This window comes from Peromyscus maniculatus, chromosome X, assembly GCF_049852395.1.
Source record: "Peromyscus maniculatus bairdii isolate BWxNUB_F1_BW_parent chromosome X, HU_Pman_BW_mat_3.1, whole genome shotgun sequence".
Lineage (NCBI taxonomy): Eukaryota > Metazoa > Chordata > Mammalia > Rodentia > Cricetidae > Peromyscus > Peromyscus maniculatus.
In genome coordinates this window covers 89,470,955-89,485,916 of record NC_134875.1, presented here as the reverse complement: position 1 = coordinate 89,485,916, position 14,962 = coordinate 89,470,955, and the positions used below count along the sequence as shown (strand labels likewise).

At 40.8% G+C, this 14,962-nt stretch overlaps 1 protein-coding gene and 1 non-coding gene across 2 annotated transcripts in view; one reads left to right on the top strand and one right to left on the bottom strand.

Moving 5' to 3' along the window:
- The window catches only part of Msn (moesin), a 74,653-nt gene that overhangs the window by 43,996 nt on the left and 15,695 nt on the right, over positions 1-14,962 (top strand). Inside the window, exons 2-3 of the mRNA XM_006981183.3 lie at positions 4,531-4,614; positions 14,219-14,314. Of these exons, the coding sequence (XP_006981245.1) occupies positions 4,531-4,614; positions 14,219-14,314 (180 nt within the window). The remainder of the gene's footprint in view (positions 1-4,530; positions 4,615-14,218; positions 14,315-14,962) is intronic.
- On the bottom strand, positions 14,449-14,587 carry LOC121825943 (small Cajal body-specific RNA 3). The gene has a single exon (XR_006068304.1).

Here is a 14,962-nt window from a genome sequence, read left to right as displayed (position 1 = left end):
CCTCATACTTGCAGAGCAAGAATTCTACTCCCTGACCCATCTCCTCATCCCCACTAGAGAGTTTGCAGTCACTCTTCTCCAGCAGCAGGTGACTTGAGGCTGTATTTAGCATGGCAACTGCTTTCCGCACAAATTCCAGCCCACTGGGCCATTTTCTCCACACGATATGAGAACTCAGTACTGTCGTGCTCACTGGATGGGCAGGAAGCTTAGGGTAACACCCAGTAAGGTGGCTAACCTTGTCTTACTCTCACAAGGCACTTGCTTTACTTGTTCCTGCCTTAAGGGCCTTTCCTGTCTTATTGTCAGTCCTGAAATAGATTTCCTCCCTGAATCTCTGGTGAGATTTATTTACAAAGTTATTCCTCGGGTCTGGTATTTATCAGAGTTGTTTAGCTGGCAAAATGGTGTCTGCCTCCATGTTGGTGCTACCTGACCTTTGTGCTTGGGAAAATCCCAAAGATACAAAGATTTAATAAGGTTTAATATCATACCTGTTCCATGAGGATTCACATCTTTGGCAATTCCATATTTAGGTTTCTCCTCAACAATATGAACATTTTTTTTTGTAATTTAAACAAGAGAAAAAGCACCTATAACTTCATTAAAAAACAAAGCTTTGCTAATATTAGGACATTATTCCATTTACCTATATATACATCTTATGAAGATGAACTCGTATACTGTGCACAATTTTGTTTATACTTTTATTGTGTGTGTGTGTGTGTGTGTGTGTAACATGGGTGCACTTGGAGGTCACAGGACAATGGACAGAGTTAGTTTTCTTCCTCTACCATGTGTGTCATAAGGCTTCAGTTCAGATCATCAGACTTGGTAGCAAGCACCATCTCGATATCCTCAAAGCATGTAATTTTATATGACCATATAACAAGCCATCTTTTTGCTATGCTTTATAGCAAAATATCTAGTAGTATAAAATTTTATCTTTTTTTCCACTGGAAGCCTTCCATATTTTGTAAGAGGAAATTAACATATTGGTTTAAATAGTAAAGTCTCGACAAAGACCTGTATTCAAACTCCCACATACTAGCATTATAATTATGTGTCTGTGATATAATATATATTGTATCTATTTTCTCATCCCCAATGTAGAAATAATCAGAGTGACTTACTGTTAAGAGAGGTAGTACAAAAGCCAGGCAGCAGTGGCGCACGCCTTTAATCCTAGCACTTGGGAGGCAGAGGCAGGAGGATCTCTGTGAGTTCGAGGTCAGTCTGGTCTCCAAAGCGAGTTCCAGGGAAGGCGCAACGCTACACAGAGAAACCCTGTCTCGAAAAAACAAAAACAACCCCCCCCCAAACAAAACAAAACAGAGGTAGTACATATGAAGTACCTAATGAGTTGTATGTCTAGATACATGAAAGCTGTTGTTTATTGTTACAGTATTTGTTAGTACCACCACTGTTAATTTTTTTTTAAAGGGTATTGGAACTTTTTTTTTTTTAAGATTTATTTATTTATTATGTACACAGAAGAGGGTGCCAGATCTCATTACAGATGGTTGTGAGCCACTATGTGGGTGCTGGGAATTGAACTCAGGACCTTTGGAAAAGCAAACGGTGCTCTTAACCTCTGAGCCATCTCTCCAGCCCCCACTGTCAAGTTTTTACTAAAGAAAAATCTCCTTCATAATAAAATCTCAGTTGTCCTTGGCGTAGGCCAGGGAATCTGTTTCTAAGGTTGTGACTATGTTGTCTAGTGCCAATGAAATCCTACGTGGCTATCTTATACACATTTTTTAATTAAAAAAAAAAAGCTTCTAAGGATTTCTTTAATTCAACTTCCTCGGTGAAGAGGTGTTTTCGGAAATTGGGACTATCTGTCTCTGCATATCAATGATTGTACACTTTCTTGCAGTTCAAGAGTTCTTTCCATTCCCTTGGCAATATGGTAGGCCACTTAAAAACTTTCATCTTATGGCCAAACACATCTTGGCAAACGATCTCATCGCTTGTGTTTTTGAGAATCTATAATGTATCAGGAATTGTGTGAAGCACCAAGACTACCAGAGACAGCAGGAAAGAAAATCATCTTTTCGTCCTAGCTTATATCTCCAAGTAGTAACAGAGTCTGAAGTTGATTTGGGTTGAGCTTTCGTCTCAACTTGTAGACAGCGTAACTCCAACTTGCTAGTAGTCTGTATCTGGGATTGTTGGCCAGAGGTCTGGGATTGTTGGCCAGAGGTCCTGGAAGAAGCAATACAGACATATCAGGAAAATGATGGAGTGCAATGCACTAAATTTTAGTGACTCAACTGTTATCTTCTGAGACTGTATAAGAGCTTGGATTTTGGTTGCTACTGGGAGGTCTCACCCCTCTTCCTTAATAAGCCACAGTTGATATTTTTCTCTTTTCATTTACAATATAGAATGTGTTAATATTTTTTCATTGAAAGTATTTTTGGATTAAAATATAATTACACCATTTCACCCCTCCCTTTTCCCTCCTGCCTTATAGTTTGGTCCATGCCTGACTCCCTCTCTTTGTGGTAGCATGTTTATAGTGTACACATTCACCTCTGCTGATTCCCCTTTCCTCTCCTGCACCTGGAGAGAACAATGAGCCACAAATACAGGAAGCGTTAGCAGAACAAGGCAGTATATAGAGCCACAGACTTCATTATTAGAACGATCCTTAGTCATTGCTTTACCTTCTCCCTCATCCCATATCTGTCTGCCCTTCTGCAGATTATAGAAACTAAGGCCCAAGAAAAGGCTAAGAGCTATTCATGTTGGTGAATTGAGCCCATTATAGTGCTGCTAAGCTTGGAACCCAGCTTTAAATTTGTTTTTATTCTTCCACAATTTCAAATATATGTGTGTGTGTATTTGTGTATGTGTATATAGACGCTGTATATACATGTAGTACACACTTGGATCACATTCTTCCTGTTGTGCTCTCTGGTCCTCTTTACCTTCAATAGTTTTCTTTGTGTGTGTGCTCCATTGCATTTAATTAGGGATTCCTGCATGAGCACCTGTGGGAGGTTACTTACTTGAGCAAATGACTCCTCCCTGCCACGTCCCCACAACAATTAATTGGCTATAGCTCCTTATGGAGAGATGGAGTCTCACTAGCTCCTGCCCTGTCATGTTGATGTGCTCAGTATTGTGCAGATCTTTTGGAATTACACAATATTGTGAGTTCAGAGTTGCAACTGCCATGCCATGTCTAGAAGACACCGTTAAAGCACTCCTCTTCCTCCCCCAGCACTTAACGTTCTTTCTGCGCCATCTCCTATGATGTTCTCTAGGCTTTCATTTGGAGTGGGTAAATGCAGATGCCTTGTTTAGGACCAAGCACTCAGAAGCCACTTATTGTCAGCACTTTGACCAGTTCTGAGTCTGTGTTAACTTAGCCGTTGCAAAAAGACACTTCTTTAAGATTCAGAGTAAAACTAGTTTATGGGCTGGGCGGTGGTGGTGCACACCTTTAATCTCAGCACTTGGGAGGCAGAGCCAGGCAGATCTCTGTGGGTTCGAGGCCAGCCTGATCTACAGAGCGAGATCCAGGGCAGGCATCAAAGCTACACAGAGAAACCCTGTCTTGAAAAACCAAAAATGAAACAAACAAACAAAAAACAAACAAACAAAAAAAACCTCTAGTTTATTGATATAGACACACATTTAGAGGCCAGTTTGACTAAATATCTATTGAGTAAGTCAATAGTAGTAGGTTCTCCACTAAGGCATACGACCTCCCCAATCATGTGCTTTTGAGCAGGTTTATAGTACTGAGCATGACTTCCTCCCGTAGAGTGGGTCTCCAATTCAATCAGAAAGTGGTTGGTTACTTCCATAACCACCATGCCTCTGTTGCAGTGGTACTCAACCTTACTAATGCTGTGGTGACCCCAACCATAAAATTATTTTCATTGCTACTTCATAACTGTAACTTTGCTACTGTTATGAATCGTAATGTAAATATTTGTGTTTTCTGATGGTCTTAGCCCTGTGAAGAGTCATTCATTGCCCCCTCCCCCCAAAGGGGTCATGGCACATAGAACCACTGCGTCAGTGGCACATTTTGCTTAGATGGTTGATATTTTAACTTGGAAAGTTCATAGCAGAGGACCCAGTGTTTTTGTTTTTTATTTTATTTTATTTTGCTTCTGCAACTATCTACCAGTGTCATAGATAAGCCAGCCTGTAGACCAGAGGTAAGAAGAGAATGCTGTGGGCTGGAATTGGCTGGTGTAGGTGGGGAACACTTTCTGGAGGCAATATAGTCAATATTTTCTTCCTCTTTGTAGTTAGATGATTTACATTCTTGTTTGCCTCTTGGGGAAGCATTGTTTGTGACTTTGTTTTTATCTTCAGTACTGTGGTTGAGAATATGGTTAGGCTACGACTTTTGTCAGTGTTGTACCGTTTTTCACACCAGTTTCTTATTTACTCAGTTTCTCGGCACTTGGATTTCTTTCTCCAAAGTTGAACAGAGACACTTGTCTAATCCCCTCCTGAGCACAAAGCCAAAGAACTAAATTGCCTTCTTTCATCTCATCCTAGATCAGTGTGCGTGTGACCACCATGGATGCAGAGCTGGAGTTTGCCATTCAGCCGAACACCACTGGCAAGCAGCTGTTTGACCAGGTAAGGGAGGAGGGCCTTGTTCCTTAATCACTCTTGCCAGTAGGTCTCATTACAGTGCAGACCAACCATTCCTTCTCTACTCTGGAAAAGGTCTCTTTTTCTGCTTGCCATCCCAAGGAAGGTGAAAACAAAGGCTGGCTCCAGACTTAATTAAAAAAGAGGAAAAGCTTAATTTTGGCAACCTGAAATCTCAATCTCATTGACCTACCACATCCTATCCTTGATCCTGAACAAAGGTGGCAAGAGACAGGGAGTGAGATTCTATGCTAGATTTGTTGAAACTGTGAATATATTTTCCTTTCAACTTTTAAAGATGTCTGTCTGTCTATCTATCTATCTATCTATCTATCTATCTATCTATCTATCTATCTATCTATCTATCTATCTATCTATCATCTATCATCTGATTGACAAGTCTCTTTAAAAAGCCCAGGGGGTCCCTAAAACTTACTATACAGCCTAGGTTGGCTTCTATCTCAAAAGCCTTATTCCTCAGCCTCCCAAGTGCTAGGATTGTAGGTGTACGCCTCAGTGCCCAAAAGTTGCCCTCTTCCTTCCATATGCAGACTATGGCATGTGTGTCTATGCGCATACACAAATGTGAAAGAATGGAAAAATTGATGCTTACTTTATAGGCCTTTTGTTTTATGAAAATGTAATATTATTTGTATCTTTACCATTCCCCCAAAAACCTGATTACTGTGACATCTAAGGTTGCACAAAATTCCAGATCAGAAATAGACAAGTTGATAAGAAAACCCAAATAGCTTGGAAGAAAGTACTTTGTACAAGCACACAGTAGAGTAGTAAATGACGGCTCCCCTTCTAACACCAGGATGCTTCTTGTCTCATTTATATGCTAGGATTGGGAGATAGGCTTGATGATCTAATTTTAGATTTAGTTGGAACTTACTCCTTCTCTGGAGTTTGTTTGTGTTTTTGTTTAGAATGGTGTAGGGTAATCACTGATGGTTAATTTGTGAAGATACAAGTTAGTCGGAGGAACTTTTAAACACATAAGTTATGTGTTGACATCTCCATAGCTCACAAGTGAGTATAGTACTAGTCTGCAATGACTGGACGCATTTTGATTATATTAAGGTTTTCATGTGGGTTCTATATTGGAGAGCTTTTAAAGGGATAGACTAGTGGATTTGAAAGGACACTAGATGTCTAGAGCTGGCTTTGCCACTAATTTCTTTTTTTTTTCTTTTTAAGATTCATTTATTTATTATGTGTACAGTCTTCTGGCATGCCAGAAGAGGGCACCAAATCTCATTTTAGATGGTTGTGAGCCACCATGTGGGTGCTGGGAATTGAACTCAGGACCTATGGAAGAGCAGGCAGTGCTCTTAACCTCTGAGCCATCTCTCCAGCCCATCACTAATTTCTTGTTTCACACAAACATTTCTCTTCTTTGGGCCTCAGTTTCCCTATCTGTAAATGGTTCCTCAAATTTGGTTATCTCTCAATATTTATCTCTGCCACGTTTTCTACACATCTGCTTCTCCTTCTTCTGTATTTCCATTGTTTAGAGTTCAGACAACCCTTTTCTGTAAAAGAAAGAAAATACCTCATTTGAGTTGATAGGAAGAGACAGGCAGCTGGCAGAAAATGTCTTCTGGATTGGCTTCTAGTAGTCCATAAGATAGACATGAGGAGGTATCCACTATACCACATAAGCTCCTGGGTCCCTTGTTTTAGGTGGTGAGGTTTTAGGAAGAGGTGCCAAGCGAGGGGAGAGTGTCAGTCATGGTGGATTTTACTTTGACCTCTTCCCAGACTCCTTCCAGAGTTCTGCTTCTGCTCCCTCCTCTCCCAAAGCAATGATCGCTATACCCTTCCTTCCCCGCTCTGACCACTGGGCTTTGTCCTTTTGCATTGAAGGGGGACTAAGACGTGACTGCAAGGAAGACACGACTGAGAGCCTGGGGTAAAATACAATCTCTGGGCAGAATTTTATTCATTTCACAAAGTCTCTACTTGGTAATTCATTGTTAGTGTTTCTTTGCTTTATGTGCTGTGTGTGTAGTTCTGTAGGAGGCCTCTATGGCTGTGAGCCCTGGGCAGATTGGAATGGTAATTTTTTGGGGCAGGGAATGAGGTCTCCATATATAACTCTGGCTGACCTGGTACTTATTATGTAGTCCAGGCTGCCTGGAACTCAGAGCAATCTTCCTGTCTTAGGCTCCTGACTCCTGGAATTAGACATGTGCAAGCATTCTTGGCTGGGAGGCTTAAGGTTATTGCCTCCCAAACAGAGCCCTTAAAAATTTTAATCTTTCATAATCATTGAGAAAAAGACTGAGGGAGAAAACCAGATAATTTATACATGTTAGTATCCCCATTCTACAGATTCAAATTTAGCAATGTCTTGGGAAATATATTTATTGAGCACCTACTATAGATTATCCCTGGGTAGGTGCTTTAGCTAAAATTTCATTCAGATTATGGTGACTCTGAAGTTGGTTTGGTAACCTGTAATCTCTGAAGATAGAGGTAGGAGGATCAGGAGTTCAAGACCATTCTCAAGAGTATAGTGAGCTTTAATTGAGACTAGCCTAAGCAACATGAGATCCTGTCTCAACAGACAAATGAACAAATGAAAAAATGACCTTGAGTTCTATTATACAACATGGTGACTATTGTTGTTAGTAACGGTACATTATAGTCTTGAAAATCGGTGAATTGGGTTGGAAGTGATAAATATGTGTGGTTTTACATATAGCTGGGTTCTTTAATCATCATGATGATCCTGTCCCTAAAAGGACAAAGAACATACCTTACTAGGTCATGTCACCAGCAAGTTGTGATATGGAGTTTCGAATTCATTTCTGCACATACTTCTCTCCCACTGCCCCACACTGTGTGGGGCTAATGAGGGTGCTCTAGCTTTGAGATGTCTCGGAGAAGATGTGTTTTCTGTCCATAGGTCCCCTGAGAGGCTACCACAGAAAAAAGAATACAGTCACTCTGTGAGGTCAGAAGGGTCAGAGCTGTGATATCATAGGTGAAAATTATTGGATAAAATATCTTGACAAGATACTAAGCAACTATCTCTCTTGAGGTGAAAGCAAATGAGAATGAGAATCCACAGATGTGAGCTCTTCCCTTCCTCTAGCTTGATAAAGCATAGGGAAGAAATCAATTCTACCTGACTTTGAGATCCATCATTCAAGGGAGCCCTTCTGGCAGAACTGGGGCTTGAAAGGAATTGACTAAAGCTCTAGGGCCATTCTGGAACTCAGCAGGCATCTGGCTTATGACCAGAAAGGAAGTAAAATAAAGAGGAAGCCTATTTCTTGGCACCCAGTGATAAATAACATGCAACAATGGGAAAACATAGCTTGAGGAGGCCCAGGGCCTGGTGGGAAATGGGAACGGGGCCTACAGTTGCTCCCACTTACCTCTGTTTGTGAGTGTGCTGGCTGCCAGGAAAGAGAAAGAACACATTTTGCTTCAGGCATGCTGTACTTGCTTGCTTTAATCTCTTAAGGCAGCTTCTTCAAATGACTTCATCTTGAATTTTGTAGGAGCCACTAGGTGGCAGGGCTACCACTGTGAATAACGTTGGTTTTGCCCTTTGAGATTCTAATATAATTACAACATTTCTCCTTTCCCTTTCCTCCCTCCAAACTCTCCCATATATCCCTCCCTGCTCTCCTTCAGATTCACAGGCCTCCTTTTTTCCCCCCACTAATTGCGATTGCACTTATGTATTTATATGGATATGGAGATCCTGCCTGGCTTCCCAGCCATTCTAATAATTGATCTTTTTAAGAGCCAAATGTATGTGGAATGTCCTGGGAGTTCAGTTGAAGGAACCCTAAAAATCACAAAGCTTTCTGGCTCAGTAAAGTACTTATGACTGGCTGACTTTGCATTAGGACTTCTTTTTTTCTGGTTTTATTTTATAGGATGATTAACATCTCTTATGACACTAATATCAGTAGTATCCCCATTCTACAGATGACGAATTGAGGCTTAGTGAGGGGGAAAGTTCTGCTTAAGGTCACATAGCTATAAGGAGTGGTATAGCTTAAACTTGAACCTGGATAGTAGAGTCTACTTTTTCCCAATGCCTTCTGTCAACTATGCCCAGTGCGGGCTCCCTTTCTTTAGCTTACTCCCTAAACAGAAACTCAGCTGAGTAGCGTCTGTTCTGTGATGAAGATGCTCACTGGAGTACAAGCTATGTGGAGCAGAAGAAGCAGAGGTTGTGGCAGCATCTTACAGATTTTCCAGTTAAACATCGATTTGCTTTTAGGGGGGTGGCGATGCAGCTGCTGCCAAGCCTGTATTAGAATCTTCGTGCACCTCATATGTCTGGGCATTGATGCAATTTTGCACATAATTTCTCATGCTGTATTTTTCTTACAGCTCTGGCCTTGCTTATGATGCAGCTCTGGGCTTCTGAGATGGCTCATGATGTCATTGATTTGTTACTCAGATAGATGCAGATAGTACATGAATTGACTTCTACAAGTGGAAAAAAAAAGAGATAAATAGAATTCTGTCTTACGCCCTGAAACTCCTAGAAATTAGCAATGATTTTTTTACTGGCAAATCTCTTCCTTTTATTAAAGTTCAGTTTTCTTTCTTTGTAGTTTTTTTTCTTTATCACTGTCTATAAATTACACATAATAATTGGTTTTTCTTTTTTGTTGTTGTTATTTTTTGAGACAGGGTTTTTCTGTGTAGTAGTAGCAGCCCTGGCTGTCCTGGAACTTGCTCTATAGACTAGGCTAGCCTCAAACTCAGAGACTCACCTGTCTCCCTCCTGAGTTCTAGGGTTAAAGGTGTGCACCACCATGCCCAGCTAGTATGGCATTTTCAATAAATGTACTTAATGGATTTTGATATATCCACTCCTCCCTTACTCCTATTAGTCCCGATTCCCATTCCTGCCAATCTTTTTCCTCTTCCCAACTAGTCTCTCTTCTACTTTCATGTCTTCCCCTCACCTCCACCAGTGAGTTTCCTTAGGACCATTTACTGAAGCACGAGTATCCACCAATAACTGCCTGTAGATCTTCAGAGATGGGTGTGGCATCACAAAGCCCTTTCCACGACAGGTTGGTTGTTCACCCAAATCTTATGTAGCTAATCACAGCTGCTGAGAGCTCATGGCTGCACTGACCACAGCCGAGAGCAGTACTTGTATATGGGGATGCACATGTCATTTGAAGGGAATTTAATAGGCACATCATTGGATTACTAGCCTATACTGTGTTAACCCGGTTTACTCTCCACAGTCTGTTTGTGGAAATAGTGCAGAGTACAGAACAGAATTCAGTGTCTAGGTTTCTTTGTTTTGGTTTTCTTGTTCACCCAAAATGTGTTTATTGGAATAGCTTCCCACTCATCTCGATTCATGATTTTTTTAGTGCACCTCTCAATTCCACCATACCCCTAGGCCTCTTTGGTATAGTCATTCTCTGTGTTCTACTGCTTAAGGGTTTCTTAAGGGCAGCTTTGAGGAATACTAGCTTAGGTCATATGAGCGGGGTGTCTGGTACCAAAGGGAGCAAATATTTTTCCCCTGGGAAGGAGCCATTTCTCAGCATTATAAGCACTCTACTCACTGGCTCCACAAAGGTTTGTTCCTAGAACAAAGAGCTAGATACTTCTCTCTAATTTGAAAAACAGGGTCTTTCCTCCCCCAAGCCCTGCCCCACCTGAAATAGAGGTCTTGGCTACAATAAAAATTGGAAGTGAGTAATTCTCGGCCCAATTTCCTTGTTCTTGGAATTGGAAATGGAGCCAGGAGTTGCCCGATCCAATGGCCCCCATCACGCCATGGCCCTTAATTGGAGATTTCCTTGTAGCCTGTAGTCACAGGTCATCTCTATTGTCTTTGTTCTTTTTCAATATCAGTTCTGACTTCAGACTGTATTTCCTTCCTCCCGTATCCTCACTTTGGAACTTCAGCATAGGTTGAGAGACTGCTCATCTCTCCAAGCTCAAGAGCTTAAGGAAGTGGAAAATTCATATCGCTTTGATTTCCCTATGCTCACAAAAGAAGAGGCAGTATTCATATCAAAATCCCCTTCAGTCTTAGGGTTTTGTGAGCTGCCACAACTGGCCTCTTGGTTTAGGTAAAAGCCAATTGTTGCTTTGCCAGTTCTGTTCCTTTTATGCCCCACTCCTTTTAAGCATGTTAGCCCTATGGTCTATACTATCTTCAGTGGGTCTTTTAATCTCTCTAGGATCTGAATGTTTATGGAACTTTTCTTCTTCCCACCAGTTGCATTTCAGATATAATTCTGAAACCGCACAGGAAAATCAGAATTATTAGTTGGGTCCTATGTTAAATACAGGACAAGAAAGAGCTTTAAAAAAATCTTCCCATACACATCCCTACATGTGATATCATTTAACAATTGTCCTCCCAGTTAGATAATGAGGCAGTTGGAATCAACAAAAGAAATATACTGGCTGCAAATTACAGAAAGAAGATATTTGTTCATATTTCCTGATATGTGACATCAAACTATAAAGAGAAAGTGTGATATCTTAGAACATGGTTTCTTCTCAGAGTGGTTGTTGTGTGAGGTGGGCAAATGTATTGATTTGTTTACTAGAAAGAACATTGGCAACTCTGGGTCCTTGTTTTTATCTGTAGTTAAGTCTTATAGATTTTCTACTCATCTAAAGTTTTATTTCCATCCTTTTATACCCCAAGTAAAAGGTGGGGACTGTGTGATGTGGCTCAGCTTTAGTGTGGCTATCCCTAGTCTTGAACATGCTAGTGTGCAGCCTACAACTGGACCATCAACATGCTAGTGTCAGGGCCTGAGTATAGACTCCATCTGTTTTGTCCTTGCAGGCCTCCATTTCCTGTCCTCCGTTCAGTCTGAGGGCACTAGGCCCTTGAGCTTCTTCATAGGACAAAGGTTGGCCACAAATACTTAAGGAACAGTACCCACGAACAGTATAGCTTTGGGGTAATGGGTATTCATATACTATGCTCCCCAGCTTGTCTTCTCAAGTGTTCTTTCTTGGGGCATTCCAATTGAAACTTCGTCTTAGATATTGACATCACTTCCACCTTCTAAATATAAAGGACAGCTGTGAAATTTGAATTGATGACATTAATGACTGTCAATTATAATGATGTAATTCTTTCATAAAAACCTGAAGGCCTAAGGTGGGGAGATTCTAGACGGCTGGACAGATGGAAGTTCCTGAAGGGACATAGGGACTCTGCTCCACTCCAGCTGCATCTCTGCACCTTTTCTGTTTCTTTATCTGTGCCTTGTTAAACATGCTTCCTTGGTTAATTTGAGACAGACATTCTATATGTAGCCTTGGCTGACCTGGAACATGCCATGTAGACAAGGCTGGTCTTGAAGTCACAGAGACCAGAGACCAGCCTGCCTCTGCTTCCTGAGTGCTGATATTAAGCACAGCCCATGCCTCCCCTTTTGGCACAGGATCTCATGTAGCCCAAAGTGAGCTCAGCCTCTCTGTGTAACCAAGGATGCTCACATTGAGCTTCTGATCTCCCTGCCTCTGCCTCCTCTTGAGAGCTGGGATTACAGGCATGCATTGCCATACCCAATGCAATATCCTCCTTTATAATAAATAGAAAAACAAAAATGGCAAAGGACAATATATGAGAGTACCCCAGAAGGATATGATAAGGGTTAACCCAAGAATCTTTGTCTGTCTGTAGTCTCTAATCCGTTCTGGGAGCAGACAGCTATATAGCATTGTAGGAGAAGGGAGGCAGTGGCAGAAAGTATGAGAATTGCCTTGATTTAAAAATATGACATACTGTATTGCCAAAGTGGCACACCATTTTACAATCTCACCAAATCCTTGTTTTTAAGGCTCTGATTTTTGTACAAAAGCATTCAATCATTCTGTCAGATCAAACCAGGGAAAGTAAGCTATAGTTCAGAAATGTTCTATTCCATTTACTATGCAAAGCCAATCTTGGCGTTTGCAACTCTCAGCCCTTTTGAGTAATCTTGCAGTGTTCACCTTTTCCTCCACCACTTTTTTTTTCTTCTTTTTTTTTCTGGTTTATTTCTATCTATTACAAATGTATAAAAAATCCTCCATCAACACTGCTGATAGCAGCAGAACCTTGAGAAATATACCTTTGGTTTGCCTCAGAAAAGGAACACATATTGTACTGTAAAGTTTATAAAATTGGCGCAAAACATTGTAATAATGTTACAATACCAGTTTTAAGAGTTCAGTGACTAATGGGGAGCCGATGGGATACATGCAGAACTGTGAAAGCGATCTCACTTAGTAACAAACATTGTTACTCTGTTACTCAACAATTCTACCCTTAGGAATATAACCTCAAACTACTGAAAATGTGCACCTATGAAACATGTACATGAAGGTTTACAGCAGTGTGTTGCTAATAGTAAAAAAGTTAAAACAACTCAAATAGCTCTCAAATACTGGAGAGAAATAAAATGTGGCTTATTCATACAGTAGAATATTATTAAGACATAAAAATGAATGAGAAACTGACAGATTAAATGACTTTGGTGAACCTTCATAAAAAAAAAAAAAAAAATATGACATAAGCCGGGTGGTGGTGGTGGTGGTGGTGGCGGCGGCGGCGGCGGCGGCGGCGGCGGCGGCGGCGGCGGCGCACGCCTTTAACCCCAGCACTCAGGAGGCAAAGGCAGGTGGATCTCTGTGAGTTTGAGGCCAGCCTGGTCTACAGAGTGAGATCCAGGACAAGCACCAAAACTACACAAAGAAACCCTATTTTAATCTATTTAAACCCATATTTTAAATCTTGACTTGGTTACTTACTGTCTGCACCTTCCTTGGGCATATAATTTCATTTCTGGACTTTTAGTATTACTGTCTGTAAAGTGGGCATTACTGGACTTCTGTCGTAGGGCTCTTTTGAGAATTGAAGATGATAATGGATGTAAGGTTATTAGGTTATTGGTGTGTGCTAGTGTTCACAGTAGTACTTAGTGGGGAAAGAAGCTGATATCAGTCCTTTCTTTTTTCTTTTTTTTATTGTGCATTAAGCATACGTTAATTATAAAAACAAGGGCTTTGTCACATTTTCATATACATGTATTATATTTTGATCATAATGACCCTCCTTTCATACATTTGTCCTTGTCCTTTTCTTAAATAGTTCCCATTCTACTTCCATGTTCTTAAAAAAAATCTAGACTCCTTGTATGACATTAATTGATTTTAAAATACATTTTTCTTAATTATTTAAGAATTTCATGCATGTATACAATACATTTTCATCGTATTCACCTTTCTCCAGCTGCTTTCAGACCCTCTCCCTCCCAACTTCATGTACTCATTTTTTAACCCACAGAGTCTAATTAGTCTTGCCAGTGTGGTCATAGGTATAGAGCCATTCACTGGAGTATGGAAACCTGCTAAAGGCCACATCTCTGAAGAAAATGGACTCTCACTGCTCCAGAAGCCATCAACTGCCAATAGGCATCACTTCTTGACTGCTGCTTTAAGTATATTTTCTTTCCAGACTAGCAGTACCTTAAACCCTTTAAGGGTGGATTAAGATGCTTCACTTTTATGTTCTTTAATTCCCGGCACAGGATAGATATTAAACCAGTGATTGTTTTGTCTTTTCCAGGTGGTGAAAACAATTGGCTTGAGGGAAGTTTGGTTCTTTGGTCTGCAGTACCAGGACACAAAAGCTTTCTCTACTTGGCTGAAACTCAATAAGAAGGTAATCACTTACTGCTCTGTCAGAAGTTGTTCCAGCTAATGACATGCACCAGCTAGCAAACCTGAGATACTTAATCAGTAATATATTGAACAAAACAACAAAGGAAACAGTGTTTAGAGTGTTTAGTTTAAAAAGTTATATGGAGGGGAATGACCACACTCAGCCAGCTGTCCTAATTCAGACAAAGATTTCCATGTTTGTGTAGGATTGCGCTGTCTGGAGACAAAAGGTGTTTTCTCATCTGTCTGCATGGTTGGTTCTTCAGCTTCCATGACTCCCATCCTCCTTTTTTTATTTTGAGAGAGGGATTCTTGTAGGCTGGTCTCAAGCTCCATATGTAGCAGATGGTGACCTTGAACATCTGATCTTCTTGCTCCTCCTGGTTACTATCATCAAAATATAGGCAGGGAAAGTTGTTGTGTTTCAACTTTGACTTCTGAGCAAGAAGGCCATACCAAAAGGAGTGGAGATGATTCCTTAATTTAGACTTGTTGTGGACCAAAGATTTGAGTGGTTTAAGGTGTAAATCCCTTTCTCGAGGTCTGTAGGATTAAGAAAGAGCCCAAACACTGCCCCAAGTAGTATCTGCAGACACCTGGCAGACTTCCCTCTCCATACCCAAACTGGTTGACTTTGACCCTACAGGTC